The sequence below is a fragment of the Geotrypetes seraphini genome, chromosome 9 (assembly GCF_902459505.1).
Source record: "Geotrypetes seraphini chromosome 9, aGeoSer1.1, whole genome shotgun sequence".
In the NCBI taxonomy this organism is placed as follows: Eukaryota; Metazoa; Chordata; class Amphibia; order Gymnophiona; family Dermophiidae; genus Geotrypetes; species Geotrypetes seraphini.
The window spans coordinates 13,728,674-13,751,818 of NC_047092.1; the positions used below are offsets into that span (position 1 = coordinate 13,728,674).

At 42.5% G+C, this 23,145-nt stretch overlaps 1 protein-coding gene across 4 annotated transcripts in view; it reads right to left on the minus strand.

Annotated features, from left to right (window-relative positions):
• CHCHD3 (coiled-coil-helix-coiled-coil-helix domain containing 3) overlaps nucleotides 1-23,145 on the minus strand; it is a 319,905-nt gene that overhangs the window by 213,075 nt on the left and 83,685 nt on the right. For all 4 annotated transcript variants that reach the window (XM_033959561.1, XM_033959564.1, XM_033959562.1 and 1 more), the window contains exon 4: nucleotides 7,371-7,515. In XM_033959561.1, coding sequence (XP_033815452.1) covers nucleotides 7,371-7,515 — 145 coding nt within the window. The remainder of the gene's footprint in view (nucleotides 1-7,370; nucleotides 7,516-23,145) is intronic.

Genomic DNA, 23,145 nt, shown 5'->3' on the forward strand with positions numbered 1-23,145 from the left:
ATCAGAATGAGATCCTGCCCCGTCTGACCAATTCCCCCATCTTAGGCACTATGAAATAAATGGAATAACTTCCCTTAGTTCCAGAAGAACTAAAACTACACTTAAAAGGGGGTTTCGCATGAACGTAACCTTTGGAAGCTCAATTCATGGTCACTCCAAGAAAGAATCTGAAATGGGAGGAGGATTCAAAGTTGCAAGCATCCTGAAAAATGCCCAAAGCCCCCTGACCTGACATCATAGTGTCTCCCCCCTCACGAGAAAGCATAAAGAGTTACCAGAGGAAGTGAAAACCCCTTCAGAATGAAAAGCAGACAGTCGGGGGACAGCTGGACAAGAGCCGTAAATTCTGGAAGAAGAAAGGAACTTTCCCACAAAAAATCCAGCTTTGCGATGTAAGATGGAGTATGTTGGAATTCTGAAAACAGTACTAACTCCATGTAATGTTAGCCAAAAACTTACTGCCTTTAAAGTGAAGACATACTAGATGTAATCTAGAGGTTGCATTGACTGCCCCATGGGAAACAATCTGCATCCTAATTGTTATCAGATAAAGCTCACATCCCTAAAGAGAACTTCAGGGATGATTCCAACAGCCACATAGCATTTGCTACTCTGTGGGTTTGGGAGAATAGGTAACTTGTCCCTGGTTAGAAGGAATCACACAACTCTTCCTGCTAGCAGGTGCCATGAGAAGATGGCGACCTGAGAAATCTGTGCAAGAAGCTTTGAAATTTGCAGTCCCTGGCACACTAAAAATAGAAAAGACAGTTCAGGAATCAATTCTATAGTGCTACCAGACACACACAGCGCTTTGTGCTACCAGATACACACAGCGCTGCATAGAGGCACAAAGAATAAGAAAACCTCTAAACCTACATAGACTCACCCTTCAGAGACACCAAGAGAGACAAGAAGATACCCGTATGAAACAGAGGGTACTCTCATGCTGCTGATATCACTGTGCAGAAATTTGTCTTCTGCCAACCCATAACAGCAAAAAACCGAGATTGGGCGGCTGAGCACAGGGCAGAATCTCTTTCTTAAGCACCGTGAGGCATAACAGTACAGTCGCAATTAAAGTAGTTAAATCTTTTCAAGCAGAAAGAGTGGGGAAACACACACACAAGGTATATCACCGCAACAGAGGCAAAAGCTGTTGAAACACTCCTGACGCGTAGAACCCCGAAAACAGGGAAGCCGCGGAATAGTGACCTAGGTCAGCTGCAAAATAAACTCCGTGAACGCTGCGGTGCTCCCGCTAGCGCCGGAAACCCAAGTGCATGCCTGTTTCATGCTGAAATGAGCTGGCTCTATCAACAATGCATTAAAAATCTACCTGGAGCCAACCATTAAAATTTTTTTTCCCACTGTCATCGTATAAAGTGCTTAAAATTAACTAGGAGAGAAATAAATGAATGCTGCATCGTTCTCAAATTAGGAAAATAAGCACACGCCTCTTGCGCTCAGTCAGGAACCGGCTATGTGAAGAACAAACCTGGAGCCGTCCAAATATTTACCTCCACCCGGCCGCGGAAACTGCCAAGCAGAATCCGCCTTGGGGAGAAATCCCACTACTGCTGTGGCGCTGCTGTCAGAATATGAAAACAAGCACGCGCCTACAACACATGGGAAGGCACTAGTTCTGTTAACGGAGCTCTCTATCCATATACCCGAAGCCCTTTACTGAATAAACTTCATACAAATGTAAATTTACTTGTTAGTCACTAAACCATTTCTACAACTCTACAAAATATAGCGTTTGATAAAAAACATATTCCTTCTGTAGACTCACACCGAACCCACAGCTCCACCACAACCAGAAACCAGAAAAGAAGTGCAAATAAAACATATACTCACAACTTTGTTGATAGTGCCGGGAGATGCCGGTTGCTCAGCACTATGAGGGCAGAATTGTTTAATAGTCACTGTGGTCTTTTTTTTTTTTACAGTGAAGGGAAAGAAGAAAAATCGAGACCCAGTCAGACCCTCTATCATTGGAGGGAGGGTGAGGCGGGGACCTGGGGGGCCCAGGTGTAACCCCAAAAGCCGGCACTGATCAGCCGGACACCCCTGTGTCACTAAAGAGAAACCTCAACAGGAGAAATAAAATTGCCATCTCACTGAAGAGAAACCTCAACAGGAGATAGAGCATACTGAAGATGCAGGAAGTGTGCCAGCCAATAGGACTACCTGTTAATCAGTTTCTCTATCTCCACCTGCTGGTAGATGTGTGCTATCCCATTGGTCTCTGGATTCATCTGCTGCTGTTGCTAAGTAAACCTGGTTATTGAGATCACCATTTCTACAGTTCTCTTTTGCTTTTGGTTGTCTCCTCATTGTGGAATTATTTGGTGACTTTTTTGTGGTTTACTTCTTCAGATCCCTTATATCGTCAGACACTCGTAAATGTCTTTATGCCCTTCATCAGGGGTGTCCAAATGGTCAATCGTGATCGACCAGTAGATCGCAAAGGCAACATGAGTCGATCACGTTGCCTTTGCGATCTTGTTCTTCCTGCCTCCCCGAGCCAGGCCAGGCATGTACAAACGCCGGACCCACAATTCTGATATCGGAGGAGAAGTTCTGGGCAGCCAATCACTGCCTTGTTGGCCTGGAACTTCCCCTCCGACTTCTGAATTGATATCAGAGGTGAAGGCTTGTGGGCCCGGTGCTTGTACGCACCAGGCCTTGCTCGGGGAAGCAGGGAGAAATCAGTGTGGTGGCTGAGGGGGGGGCAGCCGCTGGGAGAGAGAAAGAATCGGGGAAGTGGAAATCGGCACGATGGCTTGGGGGGCAGGGGGAGAGAGAAAGACAGGCAGGGGAAGAGAGAAAGAATAACAGGCAGGCAGGGGGGAGAGAGAAAGAATAACAGGCAGGCGAAAGGGGGAAAGAGAAAGAATAACAGGCAGGCAGGGAGAGAGAGAAAGACATAAATAAAGAGGAGGGCAGGGGAGAGAGAAAGAAAGAGAGACAGAAAGAAAAGGGGAGGGGCAGAAAGAAAGAATGGCAAAAAGAAAGAAATATTGGATTTACAGAAGAAGGAAGTGCAACCAGAGACTCATGAAATCACCAGACAAAAAGGTAGGAAAAATTATTTTATTTTCAATTTAGTGATCAAAATGTGTCTGTTTTGAGCATTTATATCTGCTGTCTATATTTTGCACTAGGCCCCCTTTTACTAAACCGCGATAGTGGTTTTTAGCGCATGGAGCTATGAGCGTCGGGAGTTGTGCTAAAAAAACGCTATCGCGGTTTAGTAAAAGGGGAGGGGGTATATTTGTCTATTTTTGTATAGTTGTTACTGAGGTGATATTACATATTTTAGTGTCATCTGCCTTGACCTCTGAAAAAAAACCCTGAATACAAATGATAATTAACATTTTCTCTGCATACAGTGTGCTTTGTATTTTTTAAAAATTTTATTATTGGTAGATCATTTTGACTTGGGTCATTTTAAAAGTAGCTCGCAAACCAAAAAAGTGTGGGCACCCTTACCCTTCATGATTTCTCACATTCTGCTTTCTATGGGATGCGATTCAGATGCATTGTGGTGAGTGTGCTTTGCTGGTCTGTGAAGTATGCTCCATGCTTCCAATACAGATGAAAAATTGTAGAAATATTTGAAAAGTAATTAAACATTGGAAAAAAAGAAGGTTTGATTGCATAAGTCTCCATACCTTGTGTCAAAAGAAATCCAAATTGTTTCTATTTCCACAAATTGCTATTTTTGATCACAATAGCTGAGGTAATAGCATTGCATATTCCTTAACATATTCAATGTGGATCATAAACAAAAAGCAGGACATTCTTCCAGAAATTACAATAAACCAAGTGGCAAGAAAAATCAAACAACAAACAAAATCACATAAAACCTACAATATATATTTTTGGAAAACAAAAGTTGTTTAAAATTTTCTAAATAATCTATAACTTGAAACAGATCTAAGCTGACATGGCAGCATTTTTCAAAATTTTGCAGCTTGATGAAATAATCTTTTTGACTTCTTCCATCTAAAACTTGTAAAGTTAAAAAAGTGAGCATTGTTTTAATGAGTTAAGTCCCAATTGTTGTAAAAAAATCAAACAAATTATACATGTAAAAGGGCGCTTCACCTTGTAAAATTTAAAAGAATACAATAAAACAAACATCATTCTACCTTCAATAGGAAGCCAGTGAAGACAAATTAAATAAGGAAATAGCGTGCCAGACTTTAAGAATAAATGGGATACCCATGTGGGATCCCTACGAGGGTCAAGATAAGGAAATTGGGTCATTAGGGCATAGACAGGGGGTGGGCAAGCAGAGTGGGCAGACTTGATGGGCTGTAGCCCTTTTCTGCCGTCATCTTCTATGTTTCTATGTTTCTATGATCTCTTTTAGTCAATGAAAAAAAAACAAATCAGCTGAATGACTGTATTTGGAATTGTTCTCAATTTCTTTGTGGCAGAGTCCAATCTGGGTTTTCCTGGAACCCTGCACACATTCACTCTGGACACACTCTGAAACTGCCACAAAAGTCTTTATTTATTTACAGGACCCTAAGGGGCAGATTCTGTATAGGATGCCAGTCTCAGCAGCTGCCTATGAAAAGGCTGAGAATTGCAGAACAGCGTCTGGCCTAACCCTGCCTAACCGCCCTGATTATCTAACAAGTGCCCATGTCACAGGTGCCGGTTAGAGAACTGCACCTGCCTGATCAAGGGATCCCTTGCCATCAGATGACTGTGGCAAGGGAATCCCCCTGTCAGCTGAGCAGCTGCGGCAGAGGAACCCCCACAAGTCCCACCAAAATCAGAAGGATCCCACTCGCTCCTGCCACTGAACCCCTACTCCCCCCCCCCTCTCCAAAGAAGTCAGGCAGGAGGGATGCCCACTCCCTTCTGCCCATGAACACATGCACGACATCTGTGCTATTAAAGAAAAAAGCTCCAACAGTTGAGTGGCAGAAGGCTGCTTTGGGGCTTCCCCTCCACTCAGCTACTCGGGCTTCCCCAAACCAACTCTGCACATGTGTGGAAGTTACACTCAGAGCAACTGGTGGGACGGGATTATGGCAAACCTCCGTGCAAATCATTTGCATGGAAACTTATTGGAATATCAATCGCTGTTCCACAATTGGCCCAAAAATTGGCCAACAGCGACTCACATGGTCTTAGCGACCGTGTTTAGTGCATCTAACTCTCAGTCTGTCACTTTGGGGTCCATCCCGAGGGCACTCAGTTTATTTCTTAGACGCCAAAGGCTTTGCCAGAATCTAAATACACATCTAGTGCAGTCCCTCTATCCAATTTTCTGGTCACCTATCTAACAGAAACTAGTTCTCAGATCTCAAGTATCTCAGGGGAGTGATAGAGCTTCAAGAGTGACAATTGCTACAAGAACCTCACTGCATAAAGCTTGGTGCAATCAAGTATTTAAACTTAATTCACCAAGCAATGAGTAAGCAATGCAGGGTATACAATAGTCAGGTTACATAATCAAATCTTTTTGCTCCCCTTAATGTTCTCATTTCTGCATCAACTGCATTGGTTGCCACCGAGAGCCGGGTTCAAATTTAAAATTATTACATTTATTTTCTAGGTTTTATGTAGTTTGGCTCCAGATTATTTGAATGTTTATGTTTCTATCTATCTATATATTATCATCAAGAAAGCTTCAATCTATTTAAAAAATGCAGTTGGTTAGATCTACTAGACATTTGTGTCATCTGTCCATTACAAAATATAGAACATTATCTGGTAAAGGTCCAGAATCTGGAATGCTCTTCTGCTCAAATTAAGAAAAATTATGCAATACTCATGATTCCGGTGTTTTTTATTTAACATGTTTATTTTAAAAGTTCTCAGGTGATAACAACTCTGGAGATTTTTTACTAAGCTGCAAAAAAAGCGGCCTTATTATACAGGTTTTTCCCACATTTTTCCCATAACATTTAAATGGACGATTTTCCATTTAGTCAATGATCGTGCACTAATGTTGCCATTAGTGTGAGGCCATCACCCACTTTGTAGGTAGAAAGGGCTCACACACTAATCCTGCATTTAATCATTTAAAGCATTGGAATTTAGAAGCACTACTAATTAGGACAGAAATGCCCATTCTCCGTCCCCGACATAACACGGAAAAATTGTTTAAAATTATTTTGTGCACACAAATGTCAAACTTACCACATGACACCTGAGCGCATCCTGCAGTAAACTCTTTTTTAGAGTCAATATATTTATTAGTTTTCAAATAAGAACAATACACTTTAGGAAATATGGCGTTCACAGAAATACATGAATACCAACAGTCTTCCGCAGTAAACTCTTTTAAGCTGCATTTGGCACACATTACTACTACTGCAATTAATTATTTCTATAGTGATACCAGATGTACGTAGTGCTGTACAGAGTCATGAAGAAGACAGTCCCTGCTTGAAAGAGATTACAATCTAAACAGACAAGACAGACAAACAGGGGGTCATGGATACAGTTAAGGGGAACAGTTAATCTGCTAGGTTGGTGGGCTGTGGGGATTTGGTTGGATACAATCAAGAATGATATGGGAACAAAAATTAAGCAATTGAAAGAAACCATGGAAAACAGGAAAGTATAGTGAGGACTTGCCTACAGAGTATCCAATGTCGGACACGACTGAATGGACAGCAGTAGTAATATTTGTAATTGGTCTTTTTTTAATTCCTATTTATAATACTGATACAGAAAAACTAGAAAACTAGGATGCATATTTATAATGTCAGGCATTGGGAGGACCCCCCGGCACAAGAGTAAATTGGCAGGAGGGAGTTGGATGCTCCTCCGAACCTCCCAGTACCTTTTTCTGAAGATGGAAGAAGGGAAGCACAGTCCCTCAACCTTCAAGGCCTGCCAATCCAAAATGGTGAGCCTTCCCTCCTCGGTGTATCATATGATGCATGAGGAAGGGCCCAAGGCCCTGATTGGCTCGGATGCCTAAGGCCCCTCCCATGCATTTCACAGGATACAGAGGAAGGAGCTCAAGGACCTGATTGGCTCAGACACATCGAGGAGGGAAGGCCCACCATTTTGGATTGGCCGGCTTTGAAGGTGGAAGGACCATTCCATATGCCACTACCTATCAGCACATAATTTTGCTAAATTATGCATGGCTTGATAAGACTTCAAATAGCTAACAGAAAATTCTAAAATCAAAGCACTGCTGAAATCAATAGATGGTAAAATGAGACACTGCAACCAAGTACAAGAATCATCTACTATAATAAAAGCCTCAACCCATGCAATAATCTGAGGTTTCATGATTAACCTGGGGTCCAAAATGACTCCACATTGCATGCCTCATCTGAGATCTTGGGGTTTATTTTTTTTCTAACCTGGATACAGATACTTACTAGGTGTTTTGTTTTAAGGCGTTCTTCTTCAGTAGCTTTTTTTTCCCGAAGAAGGGCTCTAGTAAGGAGCTCATTAGCTGCATTTTTCTCTCGTTCTAATATTCTACCAATTTCTTCACGTGCATAGTGTGTGTCTTGTTCTAACCTAAATGTGAAAAGAAAAACAATTCTGAAGTTAAATTAATCCTCTATACCACATAATAACAGAATTTTCTATACAATGGGGGTGGGGTGTAATTTTCTATGAGGGCACTTATTCAAGTATTTTATGCAAGTTTTATTGAGTGGAAGAATAGCCTATTGGTTATAGCAATGTGCTGAGAACCAGGGAAGTTAGGGCTCAAATCCTGCTAGTGCTTCTTGTGAACTTGGACAAATCATGTCACCTTCCACTACCTCCAATACAAACAGATTTGAGAGTTCTCAGGGCAAAGAAATACCTACGGATGATTTTCCTTAAGCTAGCAATGAAAAGGCATGTTAGACCAGAGAGCAGACTGGTTGAAAAATTTTATATTACAACCAGGGGTATAGCCAGAACTAAATTTGTTTTTTGGGGGGAGGGGATAGACTGGAGGGGCCAACTAATTTTTATCAGTTCACCTTCCCTCACTGCCCCCTGAATTTTACCTTTGCTGGTGATGCTCAAGCCCTGCCAGAGGAAGGAATTCTCTACTGGTGCTGTACCCATACTACTAAACCAGTAAGGAAGCCAGCAGATTGCTTCAGCTTCTGACACTAGCACTTCCACGTATGCTCAGTTCAATGCATAAACTGAGCATGTGCAGAAAGGCCAGCACTGATAGATGGAGCATCCTGCTGACTTCCTTGCTGAGTCAGCTGAATGGGTGCATCTCTATTAGAGAATCTATTTGGCTGTTGGCGTTTGGGAATCCCCACCAGCCATGCATCAAGCACCTCAATTTTAAAGGAGAACCAAGCCCAAAGTGTGTATTCAGGGGGGCAGCCCAGGCCCCCTCCTCCCCCCATGTCTAAAACACTGATTATAACCAAATGTTGATAACACAGAACTGTTATAGATCAGTAAGTTTCAGCATACCTTATCAATGCTGCTCCCTCTGATAGGAGTATACTTGAAGCCTAAAATCATATTTCTTTATTCAATTACATCAACTTTGTTCCTGCTTAATGGAAAATGATCTACTTATGCTCTCATCTTAGTACGTATTGACTACTGTACTCTACGGAATCAAAGGTTAACAGAAAGCAAGATAAAACATGTATATTTGTTGCAGAAGACAAAAATCAGTTCATCATTGTTGGTTTGGGCCCTACTCTTGTTCAGCATTTGCAATGTATAATGGTATTTACAATACACTTCTCCCTCCCGATTCGCAGGTTTAGGACTCGAGACTTCGGTTATTCGCAGTTTTCTAAACCCGGAATCACCCCCCACCTCCCTCCCGGACCTACCACATCTTACCTGATGGTCTAGTAGTGAAGCAGGGTAGGAGGAATCGTCCTACGCTCCTGTCCCGTGCATAGCCATCCACAAAAATGGCTGCTGAGAATTCCCGTAGTCTCACGAGACTACAATGGGAACTCACGGCAGCCATTTTTGTGGATGGCTATGCACGGGGCAGGAGCGTAGGATGATTTCTCCTGCCCCGCTTCACCAATAGACCACCAGGTAAGGTGTGGAGAGGTCTAGGAGGCGGGAGAGAGGTGCGGCAGGGGCCAGAGTCGGCCCGAAAAGTTATTCGCGCTTTTTGATATTCGTGGGCCAGCTCTGTCCCTAACCCCTGTGAATATTAAGAAAGAAGTGTATATAGATCTGCTTTACTATATATTTGTTACTTTATATCACTGAGTTCAGGGATTATTGCACTATGTCCATGTACAAACAAAGATGCTGCCATGAGTATTTCTTTTTTTATATATATATATTTTTATTGAGAATGGCAAATGATCCAGACAAGGAGTCACGAACAGCAAAGTAATCATATAGGAAGAACAAGCATATTAATGAAAGAGTTACAAAAAAAAAAATCAGATCATATAACTACCTTATTAAGGAAACTGCACTGGCTGCCAGTAAAACAATTTAGACCTTGGCATCATTCTTAACAGTTCCATCAGGGACGCACAGCCAATAAATAAATGCACGTGTCACACACAGACTTTGTAGGTATATAAGGTGGAATGTCAGCAAGTTGCCAATATAGCAACCGTGGCTGTCATGGGGGAAAAGTGTAATTTATCAGACACTGAAAAAGGCATGATCATTGGCTACCAGGCCAAGGGTGGAAGCATTTCAGAAATGGCAAAGTTTATTAACTGTTCATGGACTGCTGAAGTTAAAGTGTACTATGAGTGGACAAATGGAACCTTTTTGACAGCCCGACATAGTAACTGTGGGGCAGCAAGAGCCATCAATGCAAGAGGTGAACATTGGCTGCGCAGGTTGGTATGGGCCGATTGATATGCTACCGTGGAGCAACTCACCATTCAAACGAACCAGGAGGCTTCCAGAATTGTATCCAAATGACTGTATAGTGAACCCCGTTGCAAATGTGGCTCTGGAGCAGATGGCTGGTGACTGCACCCATGAGGGTTAATCGCAAAAAAAACGGCTGCAATTTGCAAAGGAGTATTGACATTGGACTTGCATCAACTGGCAGAGGGTTGCCTTCTCTGATGATGAATCATTTTTTGAGCTTCATCGAATGGATGAATATTAGAGTGTCAGGCGTGAAACTGCCAAGAACAAACATCTAGCAAGCATTGTTGGATGTACTAGGGTTATGTTTTCTTGGTATGGTCTGGGTCCCTTGATACATTACATTACATTAGAGATTTCTATTCCACCATTACCTTGCGGTTCAAGGCAGGTTACAAAAGAGTTATAGAAGGTGGATTACAAAAGAAGATATCTGGTCATTTCCAGGAAATAATAGAGAGGAGACCTACCTCTGGAAGACACTCTCAACCAATATGGGTATCGCTCCATCCTTGCCAATCAAGTATACTTATACATGTTGACGGTCTTCCCTTTGGCCGATGGGATCTTTCAACATGACAATATGATATCTCATATCACCAGAATTGTTCATGAGTGGTTTGCAGAGCATGACCAAGGCTTCCAAATACTTCCCTGGCCTCTGAATTCCCCAGACCTTAACCCAATCAAGCACATTTGGGATCACCTTGATTGACCACGCACCTGTCAGTAACTGCAGTTTGCATGTCTCCAGATACCTCTAGAAACCATCCAGCATCTGAGTCATTCCCACAGCGTCTGGCTGCCATCCGTGTTGCCAGAGGCGGTTATTTTAGATATTAGCAGGTGGTCATAATAATGCGACTCGACCATATACATTATTTGTATTTGGCCTTTAGTGGTTTAAACGGGGCTCTTCTGTGCTAAATCCTACTGAAATCCAACACTCGATCTGATTTCATGCTGCTTCTTTAATTATTTGTTATGTTAAAGCTCAAAGCCCATTACAATATTGGTATTCGGTCTTCATATATGGCTGAATAACATTTTTCATATTCAGTACAGCTGAATCATATTCAGATATCTGTGAAATTTCAACAAATACATTTTACAATTTAACCAAGGCAGCAGATATTGCCATGTGTTAGAAAGTACACACAGGAACTGGCAGAAAACCAAACAGTTTAGACCAGGGCAAAGTCTCTCCTTGAGAGCCAAATCCAGTCGGGTTTTCAGGATTTCCCCAAAGAATATGCACATAGGTGCCACTGTATACAATACCCATTAAGAAAACTAAATGTTTCAAACACTAGATTTGACATCTGAGTCGCTAAAAGTCAGCCTAGCAAAGATAAAGCTGTAGGAAATAGACACAATGGAAATTACCCCCAGAAGTGCACAAATACTTGCATACCAATTTATAGTTGTTCTAAAGCTAAGTGTATTTATGTGTTCTATGTATGTACATGTGTGTTTATAAAATATGTGCATATATTGCAACTCTACCCCTGATCTGTTCAAACTAAACCCCTGGAAATACCTATATACATGTGAATTGTAGAAAAGCAGGTACAATCCTGCAGCATGCCTATTAATTATGCATACATACCTCTGCATAAGTTTATAAGAGCCATTTTCTGTGTGTGAACGTGCTCTACACAAGAATAAATCTTTAAAAATTTAATCCTTAACATATAACATTTTCTATATTTTTAACTCGCCTAGTTCCATTTTTTTACTTCACAACTCTTAACCTTTTTAAAGGCTACCGTTGTAAAACTCAAATGAAACTTATCTGCCTGTTCTAATACTATTTAATGATATGAATTTTATTATTTAAATAAAAATGTTAAGTTTGCATCATCTGCAAATTGTTTGCTGACCCCACTTAATAGTCAAAATCTAATATGGCAATTGTTCCAGATTTCTGAAAGGCTGTTTAGATTTCTATAGCCTCCTCACATGAAACTATTATCCATCCCTCATATGCATTTTCTATAAGTAAACCATCTCAGAGAAAAGTCCTTCAAATTTTACCTATAAAGGCACCAATTATGTACTAGGCCAGCACAGTTCAATATTAGCTGAAATGCATTTTTTCAGTTAAAAAGTCAAAATAATTTATGTAATCATTGATCATTTATTCTCATCAAAATTAAATTACTTTAGGCTACATTTACTAAAGTGCACTAATATGCATTAACACAAATTATTGCAGGTCCCATTTTTAGCAATGGGATCTGTTTACTACTAATATTCCCTAATAGTGTTAGTGTCCACTTACACAGTACTGCACTTTAGTAAATCTAGTCCTCTGTTATTACCTCAACTTTAAAGATTTTGTTTGGAAGGCTCTGGCCTTTACAGTCAATTTTAAAAATATTTTTGCTGTAAATCAAAAGGTAACCTTCTCAAATGACTTATATTAATATGTAAACAAAGACCTTAGTCCTAAATCAGAGAATAAACATCAGCATGAGGTACTCTTAACATTGCAATCTTTCCAGTACACACATATTTTACGATACAACTCTCTTTGGGTAAGACACTAAGTACTGCAAAGTTGAATTTAAAGATGACATTTAAAGCACTCAAGCATTTCTTTCCTCAGTAAGGACCCCATTTTCACCTCTAATGGGAGAAAGGAGACCTAAAGAGCAATTAAAGTGTCTCTCTAATATATACACATATATTATATATAAAGAGAGAACACTAATTTCTATTTCAGCCACCTCTCTCTACTGAACTATATTCAGGCCAACAAGATTTGAGGAAAGAGGTTGACGATGAGGGACTGGGTAAGAGGAACTGTTGGGAAGAGACTGGGGGAGGAGGTGGAAAAAAGGGCATCTTCAGACTATTCGAAATATAGCTCTTAAGCTGTTATTGCACATCATGCAAGATTGACCACATTGCTTCTTTTCTCAATGATCAACACTGACTCCTCATTTAATTTCATATCATATTTAAAATACCATCTTCAGTATCATCGAAAATTATCAAAAATCAGAAGCTCAGAGCCTTTGAGAGAACCTAGAATCCTAGTGGAGGTGGGGAGGGGACAATTATCCTCTCTGTAGGAAGAGAGAAACCATGAAATATTTAAGACTTTATATCCTTTGGTGTTCATCCCACTTATGCACTTTAAATATCACTCCCTTGTTAGAAGATATGAAACAATTAGATAAATTGGTGATGTTACCAATATCCACTGCAGATGCTACCTATTATACTGACTTCCAATTTTCTGAGAAACTGGAATAAGATCCTTTTACATTTCTTTGGGGATGTTGAGTAAATAGATAGCCATGTTAGATAGAGAGAGAGAGAAAGAGAGCCAGCAGTAGGGAGAAAGGAGCAGAGAGAGACAGACAGAGAGGAGAAGCAGAGAGAGATCCAGGGGGCAGCGGCGAGAATAAGCTCCGCCCACCCCCACCGTATCAGAGGAGTCATCATCCGAGCTCCTCCTTAAAAGGGGAGGAGCCAACGGTGCACAGCTGTTCGGCGCGCGGCAAAGGCATTCGCCTTAGCGAGAGCGCCTTTGCGAAGGGCCTCAAGAAGGGCAGAGTCACCACACCCAAGGACACCAAGGAGGGGCAAATCAAGGTAAGGAAGCCAACAAATAACCAAACAAGTGCACATATACACGTAACAACAGCAGGACACAATCAAACTGCTATCCTAAGTTTAGGAACACCAACCAACACAGGACACCACAACACTAGTCGACACTAGACAAACGCGGCACATTAGGAGTGGATACAGAGAAAAACATATCACAAGGAAATAAGGAAGTAACAAGCAGCTGGCACAGAAGAGAACACACACTCACACAAGCAAAAAGGAACAGTAAAAGAAAAGAGAGTACTCCAGAAAGGTGGACAGCAATAGAAACAGAGGGAATCCAGAAGATGAGCTTTCCAGTGTTCTGCACAGACTGTCATATGTATGACTACCTCCCCTCGGGGAGGCAGTCATATGTATGCGGTCGGTGTCAGGAGCTGAAAAGCTTGAAGAGGGAAGTCAGGCAACTGAAGGACCGGATTCATGAACTGGAAGGACTCTACATCACAGAAGACCCACTCAGGACAGCGGAGGACTTCATGAGAGGGAGATACATTGAGGAAGAAGTCAGAGAACTCGAGGAATTCATTGAGGAGGCCTACAGGAGGAGGGTAGAAGAACACAAACATCAGAGGAAAGATGAAGACACGCCAACATGGAAGGGAGAACAAGTGGAAGACGACTCCAAGGAAGATACCCACAGAGGAATCCGGCAGGAAGGGAAGAAATGGTCTACTCGATGCCCAGAAAAAGAAGCAGCTAAGCACACCGAGGACATAGAAGAAGAAGCAGCGAAGCACTCCAAGGACATAGACCTGTGACCGGAGCGAAAACTGAAGAAGGGGAAGTCCGCGATTCTAGTGGGAGACTCAATCCTCAGGCAAGTGGACATCCATATAGCAGGTGGGAGAAGGATTGACTGGTGACCTGCCTCCCAGGAGCGAGAACAAAGGACATCGTTGACAAAATTGGAACGATCCTAGAAGGAGCAGAGACGGAAGAGACTGCAGTATTCTAATCTAATCTAATCTAAACCTTAAGTTTATATACCGCATCATTTCCATGAGAATGGAGCTCGACACGGTTTACAAGAACTTAAAATAGTGGGTAGAGAAGAAGAAAAAAGATTACATGAACTTATGTGTAGAAGGGGGGAGAGAAAGGGGGGAAGGATAGAGCTACAATTTGCTGAAAAGCCAGGTTTTCAGTTGTTTGCGGAATAACTGAAGGGAGCTCAGGTTCCGCAGCGGGGTGGTGAGGTCGTTCCAAAGACCAGTGATTTTGAAGAGAAGGGATTTTCCCAGTTTGCCTGAATAGTGGATGCCGCGTGGAGAGGGGAAGGCTAGTTTAAGCCTTTGAGCAGTTCTGGAGGAGTCGGGACTGGAGGAGTTGAAAGACAGTGGGGGATAAGAGGAGGCAGGATTCCGTGAATGATCTTGAAAGCCAGGCAGGAACATTTGAAATGGATTCTGGAGATTATTGGGAGCCAATGAAGTTTGGCAAGGAGTGGGGAGGCATGGTCAGACTTGCGTTTTGAGAAGATCAGTTTGGCTGCAGTATTCTGGATTAGCTGGAGTCTTAGAATACTTTTTTCTGATAGATTTAAGTAGATGGCATTGCAGTAATCTAGTTTGGAGAAGATGATGGATTGGACAAGGATGGCAAAGTGTTGTTGTCTGAAGTAGGATCTAGTTTTCCTCAGCATGTGAAGGCTGAAAAAGCATGATTTTGCCAAGGAGTTGAGGTGGTCATTGAGGGAGAGAGAGGAATCGATAGTGATACCAAGGACCTTGCATGAATTGGTTGGCGGGCAGAAAGCAGGGCCACTACTTGGACTGGAGGAAGGTCACGAGTGGTGTTCCGCAGGGGTCGGTGCTTGGACCGCTACTATTCAATGTATTTATAAGTGATCTAGAAACGGGGACGAAGAGCGAAGTAATAAAATTCGCAGATGACTCCAAGCTATTCAATGGGGCTAGGACTAAAGAGGACTGTGAAGATTTACAAAGGGACCTAAACAAACTAGGGTAGTGGGCAATGAGATGACAGATGAAGCTCAATGTAGAGAAATGCAAAGTCTTACACGTAGGAAACAGAAACCCGAGGTACAGCTATACAATGGGAGGGCTGTTATTGAGTGAGAGTTCCCAAGAAAGGGACATGGGGGTAATAGTGGACATGACAATGAAGCCATCGGCACTATGCACAGCGGCTGCTAAGAAAGCAAATAGAATGCTAGGAATAATAAAGAAGGGTATTACACGCAGAACGAAAGAAGTTATCCTGCCGTTGTATCAGGCGATGGTGTGCCCACATCTGGAATACTGCGTCCAATATTGGTCGCCGTACCTAAAGAAGGATATGGCGATACTTGAGAGAGTTCAGAAGAGAGCGACGTGTTTGATAAAAGGTATGGAAAGCCTTTCATATGCTGAAAGATTAGAGAGACTGGGGCTTTTTTTGCTGGAGAAGCGGAGACTTAGAGGGGATATGATAGAGACTTATGAGATCACGAAGGGCATAGAGAAAGTGGAGAGGGACTGATTCTTCAAACTTTCGACAACTACAAGAACAAGAGGGCATTCCAAAAAATTAAAAGGAGACAGATTCAGAACCAATGCTAGGAAGTTCTTCTTCACCCAAAGGGTGGTGCACACCTGGAACGTGCTTCCAGAGGGAGTGATAGAACAGGGTACGGTATTGGATTTCAAGAAGGGATTGGACAATTTTCTGAAGAAAAAGGAGATAGAAGGGTATAGATAGAGGGCTAGTATACAGGTCCTGGACCTGATGGGCCGCCGCATGAACAAACTGCTGGGCATCATGGACCTCAGGTCTGACCCAGCAGAAGCACAGCTTATGTTCTTATGTTCTTAAACACTTTCCTCTGTGAACGGTACAGAATCTACTCAATTTTCTAGTGTAACTTTGCCAGACAATCTCAGTCCTTCTTCAGGTTTTTCTTCCATGAACACAGAGCAGAAGTATTTGCTTAAAATGTTTGTTTTTTCTTCATCACTCTCCATATCGGTTCCTAGCATCTTTTAGTTTAGCAATTCCATTTTTCATCTTCCTCCTTTCACTGATATATCTGAAAAAATTGTGTCTCCCTTTTTTACATTTTTAGCCATTTGCTCTTCCGCCTGCGCTTTCGCCAGATGTATCTCCCTCTTGGCTTCTTTCAATTTCACCTGGTAGTCCTTTCTGTACTCTTCTTCTTGGTTTTTTTTTAATATTTCAGGAACGTCAGCTCTTTTGCCTTTATTTTCTTCGTCACTAGTTTAGAGAACCCTGTCGCTTTCCTTTTTCTCTTGTTTTTATTTATTTTCTTCACATAAAGTTCTGTAGCCATTTTTATAGTTCCTTTCAGCTTAGACCACTGTTTTTCCACTTCTCTTATGTCCTCCCATCCTAACAGTTCTTTCTTCAGGTACTCTCCCATTTCATTAAAGTTCGTACGTTTGAAATCTAGGACTTTTAGTATCGTACTGCCGCCCTCCACTTTAGTCATTATATCAAACCAAACCGTTTGATGATTGCTACTTCCCAGGTGAGCATCCACTCGTACATTAGATATGCTCTCTCCATTTGTGAGGACCAGATCCAATATTGCTTTTTTCCTCATGGGTTCCGTCATCATTTGCCTGAGCAGAGCCTCTTGAAAGGCATCCACAATCTCCCTACTTCTTTCCAATTCCGCAGACGGAACTTTCCAGTCCACATCCTCAGTTTGAAATCTCCCAACAGCAGCACCTCCTCTTTCTTTCCAAACTTTTGGATATCCACAATTAGATCTTTATCAATTTGCTGCAATTGAGTCGGAGGTCTGTAGACTACATCTTCTCTTTTCAGAGCGATCCATATCGCTTCTTCCTCTCCCCAGGTCCCTTGCATTTCAGTTGCTTGGATATCAATCCTTACATAGAGAGCTACTCCTCCACCTTTTTGACCATCTCTGTCCTTTCAAAAAGATTATATCTGCTTTCTATATAACCACTAATTCTTATTATATTTTCCTTTCTTAAACTCTTGTAAACCGTGTCGAGCTCTATCCTTATAGAAAAAATGCGGTATATAAGCTTAGTTTATATCCCGGCATGTTTGCATTTCATCCATGGGATTCACTGAACCACGTCTCTGTGATAGCAACAATATCCAGGTCTCCCTATAACATCAGGGCTTGCAGGTTATTAATTTTATTGCTTAGGCTGCGAGCATTTGTGGTCATCACTTTCAGCTATTTTTCAGCAGTGATCTTTTTTGTATAGTTTTTTGTTTCGTTTCACTTCCCGTTGCAACGCTAAGAAGTGAGTTGCTAATATTGTTTATGTTGCAATCTTTACTACCATCATATATTGCCTTCTGCTGGGGGTGGTCTCTATAACTGTCCTTCATACATATGCCACCCCCACCTTCTAGTTTCAGAAAAGGTCAAGGAACAAGAGACATTGCTCTTTTCCAGTATCCAACATTGGCAGTAAAGAATAGCAAAAGCCCCCATAGGTGTGCTTCATTGGCTACAGCAAAGTTTTTGACTGTGTGGATCACGATAAACTATGGAGAATTCTAGCAAAAACAGGAATACCCAAACACATAACTAAGATAATCAAGAAGCTGCACTGAGAACAGAATATGGCTCCACTAATTGGTTTCCCATAAAACGTGGTGTCAAGCAAAGATGCATTTTTCACCTTACCAGTTCAACCTTTGCAGCAAAGTCATCTTCATAAAAACAAATTTGGAAGAGAACGTTGGTTTCAAAGTTGGTTTCCGAAATATAAACAACCTGCGCTATACAGATGATATAACGCTCATCACCAGCAGCAAAGAAGACATGTATTTACTGAAAAAAGTCAAAGCTGAAAGTCATAACATGGGATTAGAACTGAATATAAACAAGACGATGATCATGAATATGGAAAATGATGAAAATGTTGAGCTTGAAGGTGATAGAATAGAAGTTGTAAAGGATTTCAATCTCCTGGGCTCTTTTGTAAACAAAAATGCAACTAGCAGGGAAGAAATACTCTGCAGAATAGTACTTGGTCACTTTTCAATGAAGGATCTCGACAAAGTATTCAAAATGAAGATCAGACTTATCCACACACTCATTTTCTCAGTGGTCAATTACGGATACGAAAGTTGGACATGACGGAAACAAGACAGAAAGAAAATTGACTTATTTGAGCTTTGGTATTGGAGAAGGATTTTGTGTGTGCTGTGGACCACCAGAAGAATTAACAAATCGATTCTAGAAGAGATCAAAATGGTTATGTCACTAGAAGCCCAAATGATGACATTACAACTGTCTTATTTTGGTCATACTGTCAGAAGAGAGATCATTGGAGAAGGATATGTTTGGGAAGATCAAAGGAACCAGGTGAAGAGGGCAACCTGCAATCAGATGGCTGGACACATTGAAAAACAACCATGGTGATGATACTGGAGGACCTTACCAGACAAACACAAAACCGATTTCTTTTTAGATCTAAAATTCATCAAGTCGCTAGGACTCAAGCAAGAGTCAATGACACCTAAAGAAGTGCAACTTCTAATGTATTGCTCTGTGTTCCCCAAACTCATTCAGTTTTTGCTCTGTACCCAGGACTCTTCACTAATTAACAAAATCTTATATTCCCCATTATCATAACATTCTAAGCAGATCACAAAAACAAATCACATCATCATTAAACATACCAAACGCTTGTTGAAAGAGTAGCATTTTCAGAGTCATCTTAAAATTTAGCATAAATCTTATGGAATGTATTTGGGTGGCAGTTTAATTTTATAGATAAATAGCAATGTACAGATTTTAGTGCATATTTGAAATGTGTACACTTCCATTTATTTATTTTTTATTTAAACATGGAGTCTTTATTGAACCAATCAAAAAGAACAAGTCAAATTTTACAATGAATGACATACCAATACAAATATTCAGTATACATAAAGAGCTGTAAAGTTTTCTTATTTTCTTTAAAGAGTGTAACAACCAAAACCCACTCCCAACTCCTACCCCCCTCCACCTCCTCTCCCCCACTAAATAAAAAATAAAAAAAATACCCCAGGGAAGTTAGCTATCAAGAGCTATCAAGTTTCGATCAGCTAAACATCTAAGTTATAAAATGGATAAAACAACCACTAAGGATCTCACACCCCCACAAAGTTCAAATTACAAACAGATCCCCATATTTTCTCCCATTTTTAAAAAACAATTACCGTATTTTTGCTCCATAAGACGCACCTGACCGTAAGACGCACCCACCTGTAGAGGAGGAAAACCCCCCCAAAAAATTCTGAACCAAATGGTGTGCCCTATACCCTGTCCCCCCTCTGGTGGTCTAGTAGTAGGCTGGGACAGGGTATAGGGCACATCTAATGGTAGGCACGTGTAGTGGCAGCCAGCCAGCCAGCTCCCAGCCAGCCAGCCCCAACTCGGCCAGCCAACCAGCCAACTCACCCCCAAGCCAGCCAGCCAGCCAGTCCCAAGCCAGCCAGCCAGTCAGCCAGCTCCCAACTCCCAGCCAGTGCCAAGCCAGTCAGCTAGCCCCAAGGCAGCCAGCCAACCAGCCAACCCACCCAACCCCAAGCCAGCCAGCCAGTCCCAAGCCAGCCAGCCAACTAGACAACCCATCCCAAGCCAGCCAGCCCCTAGTCAACCTTGCCAGCCAGCCAGTCCCAAGCCAGCCAGCCAGCCAGCCCAAAGGCAGGCAGGCTGGCACTCCCTCCCCCCGGTACCTTTTTTGCCATCCCGGCGGTCCAGCACACTTTCTGCACTCCTGCCTCGGTTCCCTTGCTCTCTTCCCGCAGCGTCAGCGGCACAGTGGTGTACCAGGCAGGCACCCACTTTTGTGTGCCTGCTTGGTCCCGCACTGCACTCCGAATGGCTGCCTATCAGTTCTCGTCCTGTATGATGATTGCTACTTCCAAGGTGGGTCCCCAGTATCATTTTTCCCCTCATCGGTTCTTTCACCATTTGTCTGAGCAAAGCTCCTTGAAGGGCATCCACTCTCTCTCTCTACTTCTCTCCGATTCTGCAGATGGAATTTTCCAGTAAGCATCTGGCAGCATTTCCCCTCCCCTGCTGGACTTTTCATCCCATACACTTATGATCCACTTCCCCCCCATATGCTCTCCCTCCATGTGAGTCTGGCCTCCTGAATTCCCCTTACTTACCGAAGCAGCAGGGGCAGTCAGCAGAGGCAGCGCTGTAAGCAGGCTGCTTGTAGCAAGCCCCAGCAAGGCCTTACCTCTGCCGCATAGGAAGTAACGCTTCAGAGGAAAGGACCTGCCAGGACTGGCCACGAGCAGCCTGTTTTAAGCGCTGCCTCTACTGATCAGTTGCCACTGCTAATTCAGGTAAGGGAGGGAGGGACAGGGAGGTTCAAGGCTCAGGACCACTGCTGCTGCTTCAGGGAGGGAGGGGAGTAGACTGCTGCTCTTTTGGTGCTGGAGGGAGGGAGGAGGGGTTTGCGGCTCAGGACAGCTGCCACTGCTTCAGGGCTTGCTTCACGGCTAGAGACAGGGGTTCATGGCTCAGGACTGCTGCTACTGCTTCAGGGCTGAAGGGAGGGAGGGGTGGTTCATAACTTAGAACCGCTGCTGCTTCAGGGATGATTTTCTTTTTTTCAGTTGCTTGAGTACCGGTTAATTGGGATTCTACTGTATTTTACTACTCTGGAAACTAAAATATATACATGGGTGAAGATCAAGAAAAAGCCCTGCTGTATCCTACAATTTTTAATAAGAAAGAAAAAACACTAAATATAGCAGAACTAGAAAAAGGTTCAAAGAAGAGCGACCAAGATGATAAAGGAGATGGAATTCCTCTCGTATGAGGAAAGGCTAAAAAGTTAGGGCTCTTTAGCTTGGAAAAGAGACGGCTGAGGGGAGACATGATTGACGTGTACATAATCATGAGTGATGTAGAACGGGTACAAGTGGACTGATTTTTTACTCTGTCAGAAATTAGAAAGACTAGGGGACATGTGATGAAAATGCAGGGATATACTTTTAAAACCAATAGGAGGAAATATTTTTTCACTCAGAGAATAGTTAAGCTCTGGAAACTGTTGCCAGAGATAGTGGTAACAGCCGTTAACATAGCTGGCTTTAAGAAAGTCCATAGTCCGTTATTGAAATAGACATGAGGGAAGCCACTGCTTGCCCTGGATCAGTTGCATGGAATGTTGCTACTATTTGGGGTTTTGCCAGGTAAGAACATAAGAACATAAGAAGTTGCCTCCGCTGAGGCAGACCAGAGGTCCATCTCGCCCAGCGGTCCGCTCCCGCGGTGGCCCATCAGGCCCATTTCCTGAGCAATGGTCCCAGACTATCCCTATAACCTACCGCTACTCTTATCTGTACCCCTCAATTCCTTTATCCTCTAGGAACCTATCCAAACCTTCTTTGAAGCCTTGTAACGTGCTCCGGCCTATCACAGCCTCCGGAAGCGCATTCCATGTGTCCACCACCCTCTGGGTGAAAAAGAACTTTCTGGCATTTGTTTTAAACCTGTCTCCTTTTAATTTTTCCGAGTGCCCCCTTGTACTTGTGGTTCCCCATAATCTGAAAAATCTGTCCCTGTCTACTTTTTCTATACCCTTCAGGATCTTGAAGGTTTCTATCATGTCTCCTCTAAGTCTCCGCTTTTCCAGGGAGAACAGTCCCAGCTTTTTCAGTCTGTCAGTATATGAGAGGTTTTCCATACCTCTTATCAGTTTAGTTGCTCTTCTCTGGACTCCCTCAAGTACCGCCATGTCCTTTTTGAGGTACGGCGACCAATACTGGACACAGTACTCCAGATGCGGTCGCACCATTGCACGATACAGTGGCAGGATGACCTCCTTTGCCTGGTCGTGATACCCTTCTTAATGATACCCAACATCTTGTTTGCTTTTCTTGAGGCTGTGGCGCACTGTGCCGACGCCTTCAAAGACGTGTCCACCATCACTCCCAGGTCTCTTTCAAGGTTACTTACCCCTAGCAGTGATCCTCCCATTTTGTAGCTGAACATCGGGTTCTTTTTCCCTACATGCATGACCTTGCATTTCCCTACGTTAAAGTTCATTTGCCATTTTTTGGCCCATTCTTCTAGCGTCGTTAGGTCCCTTTGCAGATCTTCGCAGTCTTCCATGGTTTCAACCCTGCGGTAGAGTTTGGTGTCATCCACAAATTTAATAACTTCGCAATTTGTTCCCGCCTCCAGGTCATTAATAAATATATTAAACAGGAGCGGTCCCAGCACCGACCCCTGCGGTACTAGTGACCTGGATTGGCTGCTGTGAAAACAGGCTACTTGGCTAGAGGGGCCACCGGTTGCTTTATCTGTAAGGCAACCAGTAGTCCAGTAAGGCTATTCTTATGTTCTCATGAAAACTCTACAAACACTGTAAGCCCTTGACTACTCATCTATAATATTCATTAAGTCTGTGAACAGATTTCCATGTAGTAACTTTGCATAGCTTATACAAGAAGTCTTTTCCCCTGCTCTTTCAGCAGGATTTTCTAAATTTACTAAGCCACATTTTCCACCAATTAAGAGAGATCTGCAGCCTATTTGCTTATTTTCTGCCTGCCAAACTCAGGTTTTACTGAGACAGCATTCTACTCAGGTAAAGTTTTAATACTCTCCCAAAACTGAGAAAAATGCCTTGTTTGCAATTAGAAAAATGTTTCACTATCACTATCATCATTTTCATCATCATCACCCCACAGACCACATTCGGTTTTAAAGAGTTTTCTTTGCTA